This window comes from Mustela putorius, unplaced genomic scaffold (assembly GCF_011764305.1).
Source record: "Mustela putorius furo isolate JIRA1106 unplaced genomic scaffold, ASM1176430v1.1 tig00000788_pilon_pilon_pilon, whole genome shotgun sequence".
Lineage (NCBI taxonomy): Eukaryota > Metazoa > Chordata > Mammalia > Carnivora > Mustelidae > Mustela > Mustela putorius.
Window position 1 is genome coordinate 4,127,905 of NW_025421481.1, and position 21,580 is coordinate 4,149,484.

Below are 21,580 nucleotides of genomic sequence, written 5' to 3' on the forward strand. Positions count from 1 at the left end.
TTCTTGCCCTTGCCCTTGCAGGACAACTCACTTCCCCTTACCCTCAGCTGTGTTTTGGAGCCAAGTTACACTGTTCAAATGTCAATTCTGTCACACACTGGTTGAGTGAGTTTAGACAGTTATTTAACTTCAATTTCTTCATCTCTAGAATGAGGATAATAACATTATGTCCCTCACAAGGTTGTTGTGAGGAATAGGGGAACCCCTGCCTACAGTAGATTCTAAGTAAATGCTGGCCATCATTATTGTGGAAACAAACACTGCAATAGAGTTCTGTTGAATGCTAGATGGTTTTATATCTGTTACCGTGCTTGAAAAGCCCTCAGAACTGTGTTTCACACTACTGCCATAATGTGTCATGTATGTGGAGCATGTAATCAGCTTTTCCTAAAGAGGGATTAAAAGAATTGACTAAAAAGTGTAAATGCCTTACCTTGGATTGATCTGTTCATTTCATCTGGCCACCTAATTAAGGGCATATTTTGAGTATTTCCTTAAGCTGCTTCTGAAGATAATTCTAAAGATGCTATGAATGATGGCGAGATAGGCTATGTGTACTGTTTTCCAGGGTGACTACATCAAGGCAAAAATCATAGTCACTAGAGTCTATTGGGAGAAAATGAAAACGTCTCCCAAATAAGAGGAGAGGAGGCCCTTCCGGAAATCACCTGGTGCCGAAGTAGAATTGACACCGCCGCCTTGGCTCCCCTCCTATACTTGGCACTCTTTCTGTCTTAACTTTGTTTGTACTTAGTGTTTTGCGCCAGCCAGACTCTGGCTACAGCTGCCAGGTCTAGTTCATTTTTTAATACCCAACACCAAGCACTTGCCAGGCCCCGGACACTCACCACACATTCAAGGACTACATGAATGAATTGAATTTGGGTTTGGGTACTTTTAGCCTAAAGGTTTCCTCTTTCAAACAACATAGTTAAAGAGACAGAGGGTAAAGGAGCCTCCTAGAGCATCCCCTCTTGGCGCTGAAAAAAAAAAAACGATTTACCACAACTTTTCATTTACTGTAAATGCATAAACAGTTTTGTGCACACAAGTACTCATAAGGCCGTCTGTGGCACAGCGACCTTCCAAGGTCGGGTGCGCTCCCAGTGCGACCCCAACTCACTAGGCAGATGCCGGCCGAAGCGAGAGGCCGCCGCGCACGCGCGGATGGGAAGGGCGCGCGCCGGCCCTCCGCTCCTCCTCCCCTCCGCCCGCCAGGTGGCGCTGGCTGCCCCGCTGCCACCGTCGCCGCCGTCTCTCACCGGGCCCAACCGGGGCGGCGCCCGCCGCCTCGCGGGCCGCGGGTCCGCCTCCGCCGCGCCGAGGGCGTGGGCTCCCGGCTCCCGGAAGCGGCGGCCGCGGCGCGGAGCCGAGCGGGCGTCGATCCTCGGAGCAGCAATGCTTGGCGGCCGCCTCCTGTGACCTGAGCGCGGCGGCCGGGCAGGGGCCGCTGAATGGCGGCTCGCTGAGGCGGCGGCGGCTGTGGCTGCTCGGGGCGTGGCGCGGCGCGGCGCGGCGGAGGCCTGATGCTGCTTAAGCTCTTACAGAGACAGACCTATACCTGTCTATCCCACAGGTATGGGCTCTACGTCTGTTTCGTGGGCGTCGTGGTCACCATCGTCTCTGCCTTCCAGTTCGGAGAGGTGAGTAGCGGAGCGGGTGCCCCGGCCGGGACGCCCCGGACCGGTACGACTCCGCGGCGCCCCGAGCCCCTGCCCACTCGAGCCCCGCGGCGCCCCGAGCCCCGGCGTGCTTGCCTCTTCCCTCCCCATCCTCGCCGCAGCTGCGGGGACAAGTCCCAGAGCCTGCATCCCCCCCCGCCGACCCCCCGCCCCGGAGGCTCCTAGAACTCAGATGTCCCCGAGCTCTGGTTTCACATCTGGGATCCAGATCTCGTCCTCCCGACGGTTTGAGGGAATGGGCGCTCGTTCAGCCAGTTCCCTTTGCCTCCAGGTGTTTTCTTGCGGCTCCCCAAGTCGTTCGGTTTTTCTCCCTCAGGCCTGTCCTCCTCCACGAAGCCGCCTCCCAGCAGCCAGAGTCGGTGTCTTTTCCCATTCCTAAATCCTCCAAAATTCTCATTCCTTGCCCCTCTTACAGGTTTTTTTTTTTTCGTTCCTGTTGTCACCCTCCTGATCTTCTCTCTTATGACAAAGGCACTTTGTCTTCATAATCTGGTTTCAAAACTTTCTCCAAGGGGTGTAGGTTTCTTCGTACGTGAATTTGAAGTGAGGACAGGGTACCGGCTCCAAATTTAAAGACTTACTTGTAAAAGCCCCCCCCCCCGCCCTTCTGCTCTGTTATTGAGAACAACACCAGTTATCCTGTAGAGGCTCTCCTGGTAGAGGTGTACACACGGATGTGAGAGATGTGTTGGCAGCTACAGACATTCTTCCCTATCTCGAGATCCGCTGAGGCTAGGGCCCCTTCATCTGACTAGGAAGCCTTGTCTTGCACTCCAGCACCCAACCTCTTGGGCCCTAGGACAAGCCCTTCGGTCATGGGTTATGCTGATAATTTAGACTCTGGATCACACAAGGCCGGCCTTTCTTGATCTGCTCTTAGTTAATGTGCAATAAAGTAGTTTGGTTAGACTCTAAACTCTTTAGAGGGTCCACACAACAGGTTTGGGGAGGTGGCGACACCCAGGTTTAATAGATTTTTATGCCTCGCTGGGTAATAGACTAAACATTTTCTTGAATGAAATACCCTTTGTTTTAGGTTGGGTAGTTATTATATTATTGATAGTCTTATATGGTATTTATCATAAACGAGTTTACAGAGGCTGGGTAGGTCAGAACTGGAAGAGTACATGTATATGATTTTAGAGAACACATTTGAAATAAGTAGCAACTTGGAGAAGAGTTGTATTTTGAAATTGTTAGATGTCTATTTCCTTGTTTTAGTATTTCCTTTTTTTCTTTCTTTTTTTTTTTTTTTTTTTTTTTGGTAGGAGGTTGCAGAAGGTTTTAAAATTAAGAGAACAGTTTTTAGAAATGCCACAGTATCCATTTGCTTAGTCTGTACCCGTGCTGCATTATAAACTTCATAGGAGAGGGTGTTCTTTGTTTAACTACTGTAATCCTGACCCAAGCACTGTTCCAGGTACTCCAGCATAGGCAGTCTAAATATTTGTTTAATGAGTGAATGAATTAATTGTGTGGCATGCTTTCCAAGTGTACACTTCTAATAGTTCTCGTTCTAGGGGCAAATGAAAATAAGTCTTACAAGTCAGAGTGAGAAAGTGCCCCAGACGTGTAAATGTGGAATATGTACCTAGTATTATACCACAGCTCTTCTTTCATATACTGCAGTTTAATACAGTGAATGTATCTGTGTACAGTTAAGTGTCTTATTCTTGGTGGAAGATTTTTTTTTTGTCCCTGATTAATTTTAAGTTAGCTGTTTACTAACATCTCTGCAGTGTGAAGGTGACTTAAAGGCAATCAGTTGCTAGAATTTTTCACTTTATATATTCCATGTCTGGTTTTTTACCAAAAGAAAGACATTTGTCAGCTTTGAAATGCGCCACAAATGTTAAAGTTTGGAACATACAAAAGAAATAATAGGTGAAGAATGTCAACACGTGAATTGGGAGGTAGAGACAGCAGGCTCAGTGCCGCTCATATTGCCTGTAGTAGAACTTCTTTCTTCCTTTTTTTTTTTTTCTTTTAAGTAGGTTCCACAACCAAAGTGGGGTTTGAACTGATGACCTTGGAGGTCTGAGAGTTGTGCAGTCTACGGACTGAGACAGCCAGGCACCTGCCGTAGTACAATTTCTGCAGCACAATGAAAAAAAGGAGCCGTGGGATTGGGCAGATCAGGGTTTGAATGCTGGTGCCAGTATTAGTAATATCAGCTAATCTATAGGGCTTACCAGATACTAGGCACTCTCTTAACTGCATTACATATATTAACTCATTGAATCTTCACAACAGCACCCCTATGAGGTGGGTACTATTGTTATACCCATTTTATAGTGATGAAATTAAAGCACTTGCACAGAGTAATCCAGCTAGTTACTAGCTGGGGGTGGGGGGGGTGCTTTCAACCAAGGCATTGTATGGTTCCAGAGCTGTAAGCACACATCTTCATGGTTTCTCACACAGTCTGTGCTGTCTTTTGTATGATCTTGGAAAAGATACTTAACCTTTTGAACCCCAGCTTCCTTATCTTTGAAACTGAGATACGATTAAATAGATCTCTTTTGCAAGGCACCATTCAAGGTTCTTGGCACGTATAACAGACTTTCATTAAATGGTAGTAGGTGCTGCTACTGTGTTATCATCAACTATTTTATGCCCTTGTCTGAATTCTGAAATAAACCCTTGAAGTAGAATACTCCTGCCATACAGTTAATGTTATCAACTTGTTAATAACTTCACTAATTGCAGTGGATAAAAGAAAGGACTAAGAAGGGCCTTGTTAACTGTGAATTCATTAATATTCCCCCCGCCCCTCAGTATAAGTGGTATTGGCTGCTACCTTTTGATAAGCCCTTTGTATACTCATCCACATTTTGAGGAAGAAAAACAAAACTGAGGGAGGGAAGTATTAACACATAGCATTTTAAAAAATTTCCCTTTAAGCTGCTGGGGTAGTTTCTGGAGAGCTCTTTTTTGGAACTCTGGTCAAACAAAAGCAGAGCTCCTTCCAAATGCACAGGGAGAGCCCTCAGGGTGGGTACTAATAGCTACTGAAGTATACCGCCTTGGGGTGAGGGTAGGAGATAGAAGCTTATCTAATGTAAACTAGTTGATTGGACAAATCCTGTGCCCTCTGGGAGCCTCAGTTCCCACACCTGCAAACGAGAGCACTAGACTACTATGCTCCTAAAATCAATTTTAGCGCCAAAATTTCTGCTTTTAAATATTTGTTCTCTGTTGGTTGATTTTTTTTTTTTTTTTTAAAGATTTCACTTATTTATTTGACACAGAGAGAGACATCACAAGTAGGCAGAGAGGCAGGCAGAGAGAGAATGGGAAGCAGGCTCCCGCTGAGCAGAGAGCCTGATGGGGGGCTGGATTCCAGAACCCTGGCATCCTGACCTGAGCCGAAGGCAGAGGCTTACCCCACTGAGCCATCCAGGCATCCCCTCCCCCCTTTTTAAAAGATTGGTTGATATTATATAAACTTTAAAACGTGTGTTTTTGAAGTAAAATTTTATTACTTAAGGGCCATCATTATTTAGTTGAACCATTTGTATACAAATCCACAATCCCTTCTCTGAAAATTCTACTGAATTAACCTTATCATCAAACGTGAGTATCTATTACAGTGAAACATAGGAGTATTCTCACTCATTTAGGAAATGAAGACTATAGGGAGTGCCTGGATGGCTCAGTGGGTTAAAGCCTCTGCCTTCGGTTCAGGTCATGATCCCAGGGTCCTGGGATCGAGCCCCACATAGGGCTCTCTGCTCAGCGGGGAGCCTGCTTCCTCCTCTCTCTCTTTGCCTGCCTCTCTGCCTACTTGCCTACTTGTGATCTGTCAAATAAATAAATAAAATCTTAAAAAAAAAAAAAGGAAATGAAGCCTATAAATAGTTTGCAATTAGTTGTAGGCCAAGTTTTGCCACCAAATGAGTTCAGGTGGTCAGGTTTTGTTGCCAAATAAGGTACAAAAAGGTCTTCAGTGTTGAGAACTTTCTTGATTTCAGGATTGCGAATAGAAAATTGTAAATCACTGCTGGGTGTATATGTGTGTATCAGCACGTATGGAAACAAGTACGCCAAAGTTAACTTCCATGAGGAAGCAGATTTAGGAAGAATATACCCATACTGGGTGGTAACTTGTCCCTGGACTCCCTGCTCCCTTTTGGTTGCCTGCCTTCTGCCATTTTGGATTAATGAGATGTTTTTGTTAAGTGAAGAGGAAAGTTGAAAACTGGATCCAGCCAAAGTCATGCTCAGCCTTGGTGACCAGTTTCTGATCCTGGCTCAGTTGGAAGAAAGAAATTAGTTACTATGTTTGTATTTGTTTAATTCTTTCATTAAACAGATATGTTTTGAGTGTGTTCCTTGTCAAAGGCAACATGTAGGTAGAGTAGAGGGACCTGGTCTGAGAATTGTGAGACAGCCTCTGGCCTGGTTCTAGTTCCAACGTAAACTGTGACCTTCAGTGCTTTCCATGCTGTGTTAGTATTCCCAGCTGCCTTCTAGCCTGTGGGCAGCCACTCTTATCTGTTATCTCATGTAGATTTCTTTTGGGGTGAGGAAAGCTTTCTTTATTAAAAATAATGTTTTAAAAAGTCGAGATTTCTAAGACCCCCCATTTTAGTTTTAATGTTCTGTGAATATACATTTATTGTTTCATATGAGAAAGCATGAACCATAATGTAATGTTGTTTGGACTAGAAAGAAAATGCCAGTGGCCACACAGAGCCTTTTTTAAATGGTCTCTTTCTTTTGCGGGGTTTGGGAAAGATACACAGCCCCGCTAACTGTCAGATCAAAGCAGGGACCTAGTCTTAGTCTCTCCTGCATTCTTAGCACCTAGGAAGTGCTTGGTACCCAGTTGGTGCCAGATAAATACTTGATATGGATGGGTGAATGCATGAGTTAATTGGTATGATCTTAATAAACATCCCTTCAAGCTCATTTCCAAAAAAAAAGTTTAGATTTCTACCCCGATGCAGACCCATCTTTAGGTACCTTTGATTTCTCAGACACCATTGGTCTGATTGTACTTTGTATGGTAAAAAAGGTGTTAGTGGATATACGATTTATAGCTCATTTTTGGCCATCTTTGTCTAGTTGAGGTGAAGCCATAGTATATACATGTGAGTACCAATACAAGGAATAAGTAATTGAATGAATAGGTACACAGTAATTGCTTAGAAAATCAGAGGGAAAGAAAATTATGGGTTGAGGCATCCCAGAAGAAGTTGAGATTTTTATAAAGGAGGCAGGAACTTTGCTTTTGAACTGTTAGCGGTTTAAAGTTGCGGCTAGGATCAGCAGCACTTTGGTGCAATTGACAGAATCCAGCTCAGACACAGCCTTAAGAGAAACGTAGTTTTTTGACTCATGTACTTGACAAACAGGGTGAAACTTCTCACAGGGTTAAATAGAGGTGCTCAGATGATGTCATCAGGAATCTCTTTTTGTCCCTCTTCTCCAGCTCTCTTGGTTTAGTACTCAGGTTAGTACTCAGTGCCCAGATGGGAGGAGATTGCTGCCAGCAATTCCAGCTTCTAGTCTGTCAGTCGAGTAACTCCAGCAAAAAGAGTTTCTTTCTCGTTAGTGCCAGCTAGGCCCAGGGTGGCCTGCCCAGCCACGGAATGAGTGTCCTTGCTATGCCCTCATTAACTGCCTGGACCATCTCCAGAGCTAGGATTGTGGGTGGTGCTGTCATTCTCAAGCATATGAATTGAGGGGGTTCCCCAGAAGGAAATCACGAGGCTGTTATCAAGGGAAGGGCCAGAGCAACAGATGACCTAGACAGAGCCTTCAGCCAAAACCCATTTCCTTTCCTGGGCCTTACTGTTGTCATTGTCACTGTGATAGCTCTTAGCCCTCTACCTTCTTCTAAAAGATGTAAAAGTTATTTCCATTTTGATTAATTATTCTGTCTGTGAAATTGTATTCTTAGTTGGGTATTTTTTTTTTTTTTTTTAAGGTGGCTGTGTTACTACACAGTTCTTGTGCCTTTACATCTTTCAGCAATGATTCCTTTGAATATGGTGAATTGATAGTTACAGTTTTAGCCATGGGGTATTGTTAACTTTATTAATGAAATTTAGCATGTTGTGTGATAAAAAAACTTAACCTTTTTGCAGCACCTGGCCCACCAGTGTGTTTGAATAGTCTCACTCCCTCTTTCTTCACAGAGACTACCCTCTCTCTTCTGCTTGCCCATTCACTGTTCTCTCTCAGTCTTGAATGTTGAGATTCCCCAGGCTTTGCTCTTTGGCCATCTTCTCTTATAGGGGATGTTCTGTTTCAGACTCCCATCCATTTGTCTGACTTCCTATCCCCAGCTGCTTTGATGAACTAAGATCCACACTTCTGCCTGTCTGCAGTGCAGACCTTACTACTCTGCCTTTCTGACAGACAGTGCTCATTCATCACGGTGCTCTTTCCACTGCACCCAGACCTGGATTCAGAGTTTTTTTGTTTTTTTTTAACAGCTTTTTTTTTTGTTTTGACAGACAGAGATCACAAGTAGGCAGAGCAGCAGGCGGAGAGAGAGAGGAGAAAGCAGGCTCCCTGCTGAGCAGAGAGCCCGATGTGGGGCTCCATCCCAGGACCCTGGGATCATGACCTGAGCTGAAGGCAGAGGCTTTAACCCATTGAGCCACCCAGGAGCCCCCCGCTTCAGAGTTTTAACAACGTGGGATTCCTCTAGCTCCTGAGAGTTCTCCCAGAAAGTAGAGGAAGAACTTCACCCAAGACCTCAGCAAACCTTTCCAGGAATTGGATCATAGAGCCATTCCTAAAAACACGCCCTGAAAGGAGGAAGAGGTTGCTTTTTGACCACTCTGATCCATTCCTGAACTTAGGGCCTGTCTTGTGAACATTTGTGTTATGTGGGTACAGAGTTGTATTAGGAAAGAATAGGTAAGTGGTACTGGTATAGGTCATGGCTATAATAAGTGTCGTGTTCAGTAAGCACAACTTGTGGGATGTGTAGCAGTTGTCGTATTAAATAAGCACAACTGACGTGTAGCAAGTGTCTTTCTCTCCCACTGGCCCTTTAATATCAGTTTGTAGGGTTAGTTCTACCTCTGCCTCTGAGTGAAAACTCAGGTGGGCTTAAGGCTTTTCTTGTCACTCCTAAGTAATAAAAAGTCTCTCTTTTTTTTTTTTTGAGATTTTATTTATGTATTTGTCAGAGAGAGAAAGAGCATGCATGCAGACAAGCAGAAGGAGCAGCAGGCAGAGTGAGGAAGAAACCCCCTGAGCAGGGAGCCCGATGTGGGCCTCCATCTTAGGACCCTGGGATCATGACCTGAGCCGAAGGCACACACTTAACTGACTGAGCCACCCAGGTGTCCTGATAATAAAAAGTCTTGTGGTCACTTCAAATTTTAAAACATAATGACATTTCAGCATCTACAAGCCTGTCGAATTTGAAGCCTCTTACCTTCCCAGCTCAGGCCTGCCCTAGGCAGAAAGCTTGCAGTTGAGGAAGGAAGGTTGGGAACAGAGGGCTACTTTTCTCTTTATTCATCCCATGCTTCTCCTCCTCCTCCATAGCTTGTTTCTGCCCCTTTCTAGGGGCCAGCACCCTAGGAGGTTGGAGCACCTAGAAGAAGGAAGGGAAGCGAGGGCAGGAACGTCCTTCCAATAGGAGTGCTGGAGCTCTCCGGAATTTGCCGGTGTCAAAGCTTGTTCTCTTGAATGCTTTCAAAGGGCCTCCTTCAGAGACTACACCCTGAGAGCCATGGCTTGCTTTTAACCCTGATGAGAGCAAATGCCTCTTCATTTAGGCTGGTTGCTTGCTCCTTCCTTGGTCCCTAGGAGTATGATGAGACCATGAGAATCTCATTTCAGTCTCTTTGCTTTTCTTTTGGGGGGCCCTGGACCTGATCTAAGATGACCCTCCTTAGGTATTCTCTTGTGCATGGCACACATCTGGTGCATGAAAGACCAATCTGCTCTGCTTTGTAAGAGAGAAAGTTTATCTTTTTCTTCTACTCTTCTAAGTTCTTGGCTGGGGCCTCTGTAACAAAAGACAGATTGATAAGAGAAAAGCATACATGTTTATTTGATATAAGTGTTACATGATGTGGGAGCCTAGGAAATAAAGACTCCAAAAAGTAGTTAAACCTGAGTATTTTTATTGAAGGTTTGATGAAGAGTGGAGTTTGGGAAAATTGTGATAGGATAAAAACAAGAATGAGCTAAGTGTAGTTAGCTTGGGAAACACAAGGCCTGTTCTTTAAGATTCCTTTTGGAAATACTTGTCCTTTGGAGATAAGGATAATCTTTTCTTCCTGGTGTAGGAAGGGCACCTCTTACAGACAGTCTAGGGGTAAGGTCAGAAACTTCTTCCTGCACCTGCTGTTTCTCAGATTTCTTCAGCTTGAAATATTCAGTAAGCCCCTTAAGGTGCTGTATTTTGGGGTGGTGTATCCTGAACCCTTTCAGCTCAAAGCGGGGGAATGTGGGCTGATTCCAGCATAGCAGCAACCTCTCCTTTGTCCTCAGAGCAGTTAGCCAGCCCACCCTTCTGTTTTGTGGGTGTGAGACAGTTGTGGCATCCAGCCACCTGCATGGTCCTGTTGTGGGCTGTCTTGGTGGTCCCACTGAGCCTTTTTCCTGGTGTGGGGAAAATGGAAAGAGATTTCCATCCCTCCCCTTTAAAGAAAATCAAGTGCATATGCAGAATGCCAGCAGCTTCCTAAACCCTTCTGCCATGATTTGGATGAGTTTTCAACCATCTCCTGAGGAAACTTTGCCTCTCGTTTCAAATTCACTTTGGAATGTGACATCTGGTCTTTTGGTGCCTCACAAGAAACTTACTTCTACATGCATGTTTTCTTGGAGCAGTTAACTGAGTTTTGCCCATGAGACAAAACCTCTTTGCCATTTCTGTACTCAGCATCATGAACACAGAGACACTGCCTCTCTTGTCTTGGGGTCCCTGCACTTAGCAGAACACCAGAATCATTCTTCTGACAGAACATTCTTTGTTTGAGCACAGTGCCCGGCCTCTGGGCAGAGAGCAGAGAGCCAAGTAGGCTGTTCCTGCAGAGGAGGAGTTTATATTCTGGTTGTACAGTCGGACATTAAATGCTTCTTAATGACAGTCATGAGCAGTGCTACAAAGAAGGAGAGGCTGTTGTGGGAGAGACGAGCAGTGTTCTTTCTGGTGCCTGCGTCGGGAGAGGCTTTCTTAATGTAATTGGAGCTCAGCTTTGAAGGGTCAGAAATGCCAAGGCAGAGGACAGAGCAGAGCAAGTGTGCTCTCTAGGCCATTGCTTCAGGGCAAGTGTGCTCTCTAGGCCATTTCTTCTCAACCGGGGTGATTTTGCCCCCAGAGGCATTTGGCAGTGTCTACAGATGGGGCACAGGGTGGGGTTGGTGCTACTGGCATTCAGTGGGTGGAGGCCAGAGATTCTGCTAGACATTCTACAATACAAGTACAGGCCCCACAGTAAAGATTATCCAGCCCCAAATATCAGTAGTGTTCAGATTCTGGAACCAGCTTGAAGGTCTTGAAGTTGGGGTACATTTGAGAAGGTGAACACAGGCCCATGTGGCTGGATGCTAGAGAGCAAGAGAAAGTGAGGGTCTAGGGGAGACTAGTGCAGTTGGTGGTACCCACTTCCCAGCACTTGGTAGATTAGGTGTTCAGGATTTGGGTGTTTGTCCTGAGAACAATGGGATGCCATTCAAGGTTCTTAGGTACTGTCTTTTTTAGTGAGTGGACACCAGGGATGCTGATGAACTTTCTGTAGTGCGCAGGACAGCCCCTATAACAATGTTTTCAGGTATTAAATGCCAATAGTGCCAAAGTGAAAAAACCTGAATTAGAGGGAGAGCAGGAATGGCAGCAGGCCCTCAATTAGGAACCTTGGACTAGGCTGATAGAAGGGTATGTTAAGAGAAGTGGATAGATTTGAGAGATTTAGGCGGCAAAAACATTGGTCTTTATGTTCCATATTGTGCCAGACACTCAGCTGACATCTTGGGATACAAAAATGAGCAAGATAGATGAGTTCGTTTGCTCTACCAGATGATAACTATAGATGTTAAGTGAATGAATAGGTGCTTTGTTGAATGATTGCTTCTCGGCCTTTTGGCTAAGATCAAGGGTAGGTGCTTTGTTGAATGAATAATTATAAAAAATTATTTTTATTCATTGGTTGTGATTGAGCCTTAGTGAGGAAAGATGGTTTATAAATGCTAAATACATGCCATGTGTCCTGTCCCAGGACCGTTCCATTGGCCAAGATGCTCAATGAAGAGAACAGCAGGAGACCAACCTTCTGGTCTGGTGCCCAGGGTCACAATTGAAGAGTACATTAATCATTCCTTAGATTAATTAATCTTTCCTTAGAGACAGAGCTGAAAGGTTTGCAATGATTTCTTTACCTGAGTGTGCTTTGTTAATGGTTGATATGATAACAGAGGCAGTAAGTGCATTAATTTAACACAGGCTGTGCTATAGTGTATGTTATTCTAGTTCCTTCTAAAATATAACAAGTATAGCTGTAATAAGTTCTGCATATTCACCATATATCTCATAGTAATCTTACTGTCCTTTAGATTGATTGTTCCAGTCTTGTGATCCACATGCAATATCTTTAGCAGGTGATTAGTCAGCCTGTGTGTGATTCATACTTGCACTAAATTAAGCAGGGGGAAAAAAGTGATCTTTGAAAAATGTTACAGACTAAGTCACATTTGTGCAGGGAGAGCCATTTGCATTCTACCATCAGACTAAAAACCATATTGCCCACTTTAAAATTGCTTCCTAAAATTGTTTCTCCTTTAGGTTCTAGTTTATCCCCCCCCAATATATCTTCTATTCCCCCTTCACTACCTCATTCTATTACCTTCATTTTTTTTTTCTTTAAGATTTTATTTATTTGGGAGAGAGAGAGAGAGAGAGAGCAAGCACAGAGGGAGAGTGAGAGGGAGAAGCAGACTCCCTGCTGAGCAGAGAGCCCGACTGGGGGTGAGGGGGGCTTGATCCCAGAACCCTAAGATCTTGACTTGACCTGAGCTGAAGGCAGATGCTCAACCAACTGAGCCACCCAGGTGCCCCCATTAGCTTCATTTCTGTCTCTGATTAATTCCAAACTGGATAGAACTTCTTTACCAAATTTGCAGAAGCTGTTCATTCAGCAGATTTACGGAGGTGCTTACTCTGGGCCAGGTACTCTGCTGCTAGTAGAGACACAAAAATAGTTCAGTTTCTTCCTGCTCTCTAGGAGCTCACTCTAGACGGAGATAGGCAAGCAAATAGAGAAAACGCATTGTGGTAAATTAAGTTGAAGCACAGGCATGGGTGTTTCTCAGCCGTTAGGAGTGACATTTGAACTTGATCTTGAAGAAGATAGAATAGGTGGCCCCATGGAAGGAAGGGAAACCTCTCCCGCATTAACACCACTTTTCAATAGGGAAAGATGCCGTAGGTGTAAAGGCATAGGTCTAAGAGGTATTATTATTTTTCAGGAACAAAAGTAGTTCTGAAGGGGTGTGGCACACTGAGGATGGAAGCTGGAGAGGCACCTAGTAGCCAATTTAGGACTTGGCTGTTGAATGATATGAAAGAAATTTGGATTCATCCTGAAGAAAATAGAGGCCATTCAGATGATTACTATTTTGGGACCTTTATAAAAAAAAAATTTGCCAGTCCCTTGGCTTAAAATTACATTCATTCTGGGGCACTTGGGTGGCTCAGTCAGTTAAGTGTCTACCTTCTGTTCAAGTCATAATCCCAGGGTCCTGGGATTGAGTCTTGCGTTGAACTAGCTCCTTCCTCTCCCTCTGCCCCCTGCCCTTGCTTATGCTCTCTCTCTCTTTTTCAAATAAATAAAAATCTTTTTAAAAACGACATTTATTCCCTTGATGTGCAAGACACATGGGAGCTGGCTCATCTGGGTGGGTTTTGGTTGGCTCTGCTACACCTATCTTTCATCCTGCTGGGACCAGTGGGCCAGCCTACACATGTTCTTTTTATTTATTTATTTATTTATTTATTTATTTATTTCACAGATAGAGATCATAAGTAGGCAGAGAGGCAGGCAGAGTTGGGGGGGGGCAGGCTCCCTGCTGAGCAGAGAGCCTGATATGGGGCTCGATCCCAGGACCCCGAGATCATGACCCAAGCTGAAGGCAGAGGCTTAACAGTGGGTTAACACTGAGCCCCCCATACGCCCCCAGTCTACACATGTTCTTCTCAAGACAGTGGTGAAGGCACAGAAAATCAGGTAGATACTTGTAAACCTACCTTAGATTTAGAACTGGTGTATTCACTGTCTTTTTATTCCTTTTTTTTTTTTTTTAAAGATTTTATTTATTTATTTGTAAGAGAGAGAGAGAGTGAGAGCGAGCACAGGCAGACAGAGTCAGAGGGAGAAGCAGGCTCCCTGCGGAGCAAGTAGCCCGATGTGGGACTCGATCCCAGGACGCTGGGATCATGACCTGAGCCGAAGGCAGCTGCTTAACCAACTGAGCCACCCAGGCGTCCCTGTCTTTTTATTCCTTGAACCATCAAATTTGTTTCTGCTTTAGGAGCTTTACATTATCTGTCCCATCAGCCTGGAGACAGCTGCTTCCAAGACGGTCATGTAATGAGCTCCTTGTCTTACAGGCTTCAGCTCAGTATCACCTTTTTAGATGGGTTTTCCCCACCACCCAAAGACCTACCTAAAGAGACTACCTAAAGTAGTCTCTTTTAGCAAGCCATTCCTTATTATAGTCCCTTTCTTCTTCTTTTCTTAATAGTACTTAGTCTGAAAATGTGTGTGTATGCTTATATTTAATGTCTTCTCCCTCTTCACCAAAATGTAAGCTCTGGCAACAGGATTTCTGTCTTATCCAGCCTTTCTGTCTTATTCACCACTGTATCCTCAGCCCCTAGAATAGAGCCTGGCACTAAGTTCAGTGCAGACATAATTTGTGCTAGTATCTAAATATAGAAAGGTCACCTGTAGTGATCAGTTTCTAAATTCAACCTTAGTAGAAAGTAGATAGGTTTAGTTGATAGACTAAACCCTAATTATATTAGGGTTCTTCAGAGAAACAGAATCAGTAGAATGTGTATCTATATGTGTATGGAAATAGATTTATTACATAGAACTGGCTCACGTGATTATGGAGACTGACAGGTCTCCAAGATCTACATTTAGCAAGGCTAGAGACCTAGGAGAGCCAGTTGACTTAGATTAATTCTAATCTAAGTCTAAAGGCCTGAAACTCAGAAAAGCTTAGTATAGTTCCTGTCTTAAAATTGGCAGACTTGAGAGCCAGGAAAAGCTGTTGTTTCAGTTCAGATCCAAAGGAAGGAAAAACGATGTTCCAGCTCAAGGCAGTCAGGTCAGAAGCAGTTCTCTCTCACTCAGCCTTTTTATTTTATTTAGGCCTTCAACTGAGGCACTGAGGCCCATCCACAATAGGAGAACAAATGCTTTACTCAGTCTACTAATTCAAATGTTAATTTATCCAGAAACACTGCCTGACACATCCAAAATGATGTTTGATCAAATATCTGGATACCCCCCGCCCCGACTTACTCAAATTGACACATAAAATTAACCATCATGAAAATGTAATAGGTTTTATTTTATTATAGCAGCTTTAAGTTAATGGAAAAAATTGCATGGGAAGTGCAGAGATTTTGCGTTTACCTCATCTCTCCCAGCATACTTTCCCCTACTTTTAACGCTTTGCTTCAGTGTGGTACATTTTTTAAAAAATATTATTTATTTATTTATTTGACAGACAGAGATCACAAGCAGGCAGAAGGCCCAATGCGGGACTCAATCCCAGGACCCTGAGATCATGACCTGAGCCGAAGGCAGAGGCTTAACCCAATCAGCCACCCAGGCGCCCCAGTGTAGTACATTTTTATAATTGATGAACCAATATTGATAGATTTTTATTAACTAAGAATATATTGAACATTAGGATCCATTTTTTGTACTGTACAGTTCTATGAATTTTGACAAATGCATACTATTAGTTATATCATGTATCTGCCATTACAGTATCACACAGTTTAGTTTCATTGCCCTGATAATACCCTTGTCCTGCACTATACCTAGTCCTTGCTTCCCTCCCCACTGGCAATGGATGATTTGGGGTATTTTATTTGATTTTTTATTTAAGTAGTTTCCACGCCCAGTGTGGAGCCCAACGTAGGGATTGAACTCATGACCCTGAGATCAAGACCTTAGCTAAGAACCGGACACTTAACTGACTGAGCCACCCAGGTGCCTTTGATTTTTTTTTTTTTTAAACTATGTATATAGTTATGTTTTTTCCAAATTGTCATATAGTTCGTTGCTGGTATTTAGGAAAGCAGTTGACTTTTGTGTGTTACTTTTGTGTGCTACAACCTTGTATCCTGCAACTGCTTGTTTATTAGTTTCAGGAATTTTGTTTTGGGGGTTTTTTGGGTCAGTTCTGTGAAGTTTTATATATAATCGTGTCATCTGTCAACAAAATAGTTTTATTTTCTCCTTCCCAATCTGTATAGCTTTTATTTCCTTTTTGTGTGTTACCACACTAATTAGGACTTCAATGTGTAGCAGTAGTGAGAGATGGTATCCTTTCCTTGTTCCTGAAATTAGTGGGAAAGCCTTGAGTTTCTCACCATCAAGCATAATGTTAACTGTAGGTTTTTTGTAAATACTACTTTTAAATTGAGGAAGTTTCCTTCTATTCCTAAGTTTACTGACAGTTTTTTTTTTTTAAATCAAAAATAGGTGTTGGAATTTGTTAAATGCTTTTTTAATGCACCTATTATATAAGAGCTTTTTTTTTAAGATTTTATTTATTTGACAGAGAGGGAGAGGTCACAAGTAGGCAGAGAGGCAGGCGGAGAGAGAGGGAGAAACAGGCTCCCTGCCGAGCCCAGCAGAGAGCCTGGGCTCAATCCCAGGACCCTGAGGCCATGACCTGAGCCGAAAGCAGAGGCTTAACCCACAGAGCCACCCAGGCGCCCCTTATGCACCTATTGTAATCATATGATTGTGTGTGTGTGTGTGTGCGCGCGCCTGTTGATGTGATGGATTACATTAACTGGTTTTGGAATGTTGAACCAGGATTCAGAAATTCATATCTAGAAAATATACCACTTTGCTCTGGTAAATGATTCTTTCTATACATTGTTAGATTTGATTTGATAACATTTTATTGAGGATTTTTACATCTCTTCACGAGAAATATTGTTTGTAATATTTTTCTTCATAGAATGAATTAGGAAGTTTGTTTTCTGGAAGAGATTGTAGAGAATTGGTATTATTTCTTCCTTAAATGTTTGATAGAAATCATTAGTGAACCCATCTGGGGCTGGTGCTTTCTGTTTGGAATATAATTAATTATTGGGCCAAATTCTTTTTTTTTTTTTTTTTAAGATTTTATTTATTTATTTGACAGAGAGAGGGATCACAAGTAGGCAGAGAGGCAGGCAGAGAGAGAGACGAGGAAGCAGGCTCCCTGCTGAGCAGAGAGCCCGATGTGGGACTCCATCCCAGGACCCTGAGATCACGACCCTAGCCAAAGGCAGCGGCCCAACCCACTGAGCCACCCAGGCACCCTGGGCCAAATTCTTTAATAGGTATATGCTAATTCAGGTTATCTGTTTCTCGTTTGAGCTTTGGTAGATTGTATCTGTCAAGGAATTGGTCCATTTTATTTAAGCTGTGAACCTGTAGTCTTAGAGTTGTTCATAATGTTCCTTTATTACTCTTTTGGGAAGAATATTGTAGTGACTTACTTCTCTTTTGAGTTATTGTTGTAAAACTCAAATAACATAAAATTTGTCATTTTTAACAATTTTTAAGTGCACAACTCAGTGGCATTAATTACATTTTCATTGTTGTGCAACCATTGCCACTATCTATTTCCAAAACTTTTTCATCACCCTAAGCAGAAACTCTGTAACCATTAAGCAATAACCCCATTCACCCGTTGGGACCTGGTAACCTCTGTCCATACAGATTTGACCATTCTGAATATTTTATATCATGAGCATTTCGTATAATACTTCTTTACTTGTTCTGGCAGTTTCTGCTTGTTTTTCAGTGCTTCTTAGGCGGGTGGGGGGATGAGAGATTAGAATTGCTTACTCTGCCATTTTGATGACATCTTGCTTCAGACTGATAAGTTTTGATAATTGCTTTTTTCACATAATATTTTATCAAACACTTTATCCTTTTTTTTTTTTTTTTAAAGATTTTATTCATCCATCAGAGAGAGAGAGGGGGAGAGAGCGAGCATAGGCAGACAGAATGGCAGGCAGAGGCAGAGGGAGAAGCAGGCTCCCCGCCGAACAAGGAGCCCGATGTGGGACTCGATCCCAGGACGCTGGGATCATGACCTGAGCCGGAGGCAGCTGCTTAACCAACTGAGCCACCCAGGTGTCCCAAACACTTTATCCTTTAATATTCTTTATGCTCCACAAAGGAAGATACTTTGTTTTGGCCATTGCTGAATCCTCAGAGTCTAGAATGGTACCACATAATATTTATTGAGTTACTGAATTAAGTAACTAATTTTTAATAATTATTTGAAAATAAGATTTTTTTAAAAAATTTCCATTTATTTGATGAGAGAGGGAGAGAGGGAGAGAGCAAGCTCACAAGCAGGGGGAGAGGCAGGGAGAGGGAGAGGAAGAAGCAGGCTCCCTGCTGAGCGAGGAGCCTGATGGATGTGGGGCTTAATCCCAGAACCCTGGGATCATGACCTGAGCTAAGAAACACACTTAACCGACTGAGCCACCTAGGTGCCCTGAAAATAAGACTTTTTTTTAATAGCTTTGTAATATTTGTTTGACTGTACTTTATTTTCCTGATTACCTATTGTTTAATTATTAGATACTATTTTCAGGTTTTATTTTTATAACTAATAATGGACATTATTGTATTTACGCAGGTCTTTGGGTACATCTGTGATGATTTCCTTGGCATGTATAAATCAGAAGTAGAGATAGCCAGAACAAAAGACATTTTGTTTGGTCCTTTGATACATAATGCTAACTGCCTTTCAGGAAAGGGGAGATTTTTTTAAAATGACTTTGCAGCTATTTACAAATCTATAACATACTTTTCAACTAATTTATGATTTTTATGCACTTGTGGCTCATAAAAAAGAGATCTCTTCTCGGTGTATTTAAAAAAATGTTTTCATCTAGTGAATAAATAGTATGAGATAAAATTTGTTGATAGCAGTGAGTGGAGTATCACAAGCAGATGTTTTGTAAAACTATCTTATTTCACTAAACTTATTTATTTATTTGAAATATATAGTTCCTTTTTTTTTAAGATTTTATTTATTTATTTGACAGAGATCATAAGTAGACAGAGAGGAAGGCAGAGAGAGAGAGAGAGAGAGAAGCAGGCTCCCTGCTGAGCAGAGAGCCTGATGTGGGGGCTCAATCCCAGGACCCCCGGATCATGACCTGAGCTGAAGGCAGAGGCTTTAACCCAATGAGCCATCCAGGCACTCTTAAATTTTTTTATTTAAATTAAATTTTTATTTAATGAAATTTACCAAAATAAAATTAAAAAGGAAACCTTCATTTGACTAGTTTTTGTTCCTGGTTTAATAGTTAGAGTGGAAATAGCAGGTTCAACTACACTTTTATTCATATTTTGGTTATATTTTTCACATGATATATTGTAATTATTTGTCTTATATTTGTCTTCCCAGCAAACTGTGAGCCCTTTGAGAGGCTAAATAAATAAGGTCAGTGTGTTTTCATAGTCTTAATATCTCATATTTTCTGTTGTACTTTGTGGTTGTCAGAATATTTGGATATATATTTGCTCACTTGTTTTTTTTTAACAACCCCTTGTAGGATAAGGTATTTCTTAAATTTTACATTTGGCACTTATGTTTAAATGACTTGTCTAAGATCACAAAACTGGGGGCTCCTGGGTGGCTCAGTTGGTTAAGCAACTGCCTTCTGCTCAGGTCATGATCCTGGAGTCTGGGATCGGGTCCCACATGAGGCTCTCTGATTGCCAGAGAGTCTGTTTCTCCCACTGTCCTCTCTCCTCTCATGCTCTCTCTCTCTAATAAATAAATAAAATCTTAAAAAAAAAAATAAAATCACAAAACTGGGGCTTCCTTGTATGACTCTTGCTTAACTTTAAGGATTGTATAACCATAACATGATCCAGGGGAAGTTTGTGCAGTGATGAAAGTATTCTCTAATTCTGAACTGTCCCAAACAGTAGCGACTAACCGTGTGAGTGCTTGAAATGTGGCTGGTGTGACTAAAGTACTGAGCTTTTTATTTAATTTTATTTAGTCTTTTTTTTAAATTTAAGATTTATTTAACAGAGACACAACAAGAGAGGGAACACAAGCAGGGGGAGTGGAAGAGGGAGAAGCAAGTCCTCTGCTGAGCAGGGAGCTTGTTGGGGTCCTGTCCCAGGACTCTGGGATCATGACCTGAGCTGAAGGCAGACGCTCAATGACTGAGCCACCCAGGCACCCCTATTTAGTCTTAATTTAGATAACCATAGTGGCTAGGGTATACCATTTTGGACAGGTCTAAACTCATAGGTAAAGAAACTTTACCATGACGTTATAGCAGAGATTGAGACATTGGCTTGCAGAGTAGAGTACTGGATTTAAAGTCCATCCTATACAATTCTGTGATTCTATAAACTCTGACCAGTAAAACTCTGACCAGAGTTTTATAAACGCTGGCCAGTAAAACAAGTAAATCTATGTATACCCAAAAAGTCTGCTTGAATACATTTTGAAAATATCTTTGGTAGGCTTTTTTTGTTGTTGTTTTGTTTTACTTTTACTTTTATTTAAGTGTGGTTACAGGAGTTTTTTTTGTCCCCCCCCCTCGAAATAATTTTTTTTACAATGAACTGTCAAAGGTTTAACGTTTTTAATTCTACTTTTTAGTATGATTTCCTTCATTATTTTGCTCCCACCCCCACTATCCCTCTGGCAAACAATTCTCTCCCTTTCTCTGCTCCTTTTTTTTTTTTTTTTTTTTTAGGATTTTTAAAAATTTATTTGTTTGACAAGCAGAGAGGCGGCAGAGAGAGGAGAGAGGAGGAAGCAGGCTCCCTGCTGAGCAGAGAGCCTGATGCGGGGCTCGATCCCAGGACCCTGGGATCATGACCTGAGCTGAAGGCAGAGGCTTTAACCCACTGAGCCACCCAGGTGCCCCTCTCTCCTCCTTTATTTCCTTAAAAATCTCAGTTTTGTGTCCTGGGAAAAGGAGAGAGATTTTATTAAGCTGTCATGATTAACCCTGTCCTTGACTATTATTTTTCCTGTGAGTCATCTCTTTTATTCTGTACTCATTTGGAAGCTGAACAGTAGATATTCCTTAATCATTTTATACTAGTAAATAGTCCTTAACATGGGTATCAGCTCCTTGAGGACAGAGGCCTGATTTCCCTTTTGTGCTCTTTTAAATGTTCAGCAAATACATGATGTGTGTCTAATTGTCTGAAGGATTCAAAGAACGTAGGAATGGTCTAGAAAAGTGTTTTTGAGTTTAATTAATGTTTGAATAAATAGTGGTCATGCATCTTTTTGGATCATTTCCTTTATGTGAAATGGGGGAAATCAACCCAGTTTTAATAACCATTCAACTCCTAATAAGAAATGGGTTAATTACTTATTTTAGTCACTTTGCTAAATGCTATAGACTGAATGGTTGTGTCCTCTCAAAATTTATATGTTGAACCTTATCTCCAGTGTGACGGTGTTAGCAGCTGGGGGAGGGGATTAGGTCACGAGGTTGAAAATTAGTGCCCTTATAAAGAGACCCCAGAGAGCCTCTTTACCCTCCTGCCATGTAAGATGACACAAGGAGAAGGCAGTCTGAAACAAAGTAGGCTCTCAGCAGACACCCAGTCTGCTGGTACCTCGATCTTGGTCTTCCAGTCTCCAGAATTGTGAGACATATATTCCTATTGTTT

General features: G+C 42.5%; 1 protein-coding gene across 2 annotated transcripts in view; it reads left to right on the top strand.

The window, feature by feature from the left end:
* The first annotated feature begins 1,281 nt into the window (after positions 1-1,281).
* The window catches only part of GNPTAB (N-acetylglucosamine-1-phosphate transferase subunits alpha and beta), a 76,798-nt gene continuing 56,499 nt past the window's right edge, over positions 1,282-21,580 (top strand). Inside the window, exon 1 of one of the 2 annotated variants that reach the window (XM_045084787.1) lies at positions 1,282-1,643. In XM_045084787.1, the coding sequence (XP_044940722.1) occupies positions 1,527-1,643 (117 nt within the window). In that variant the 5' untranslated portion in view covers positions 1,282-1,526. The remainder of the gene's footprint in view (positions 1,644-21,580) is intronic. The other variant, XM_004742981.3, reaches the window with a different exon arrangement.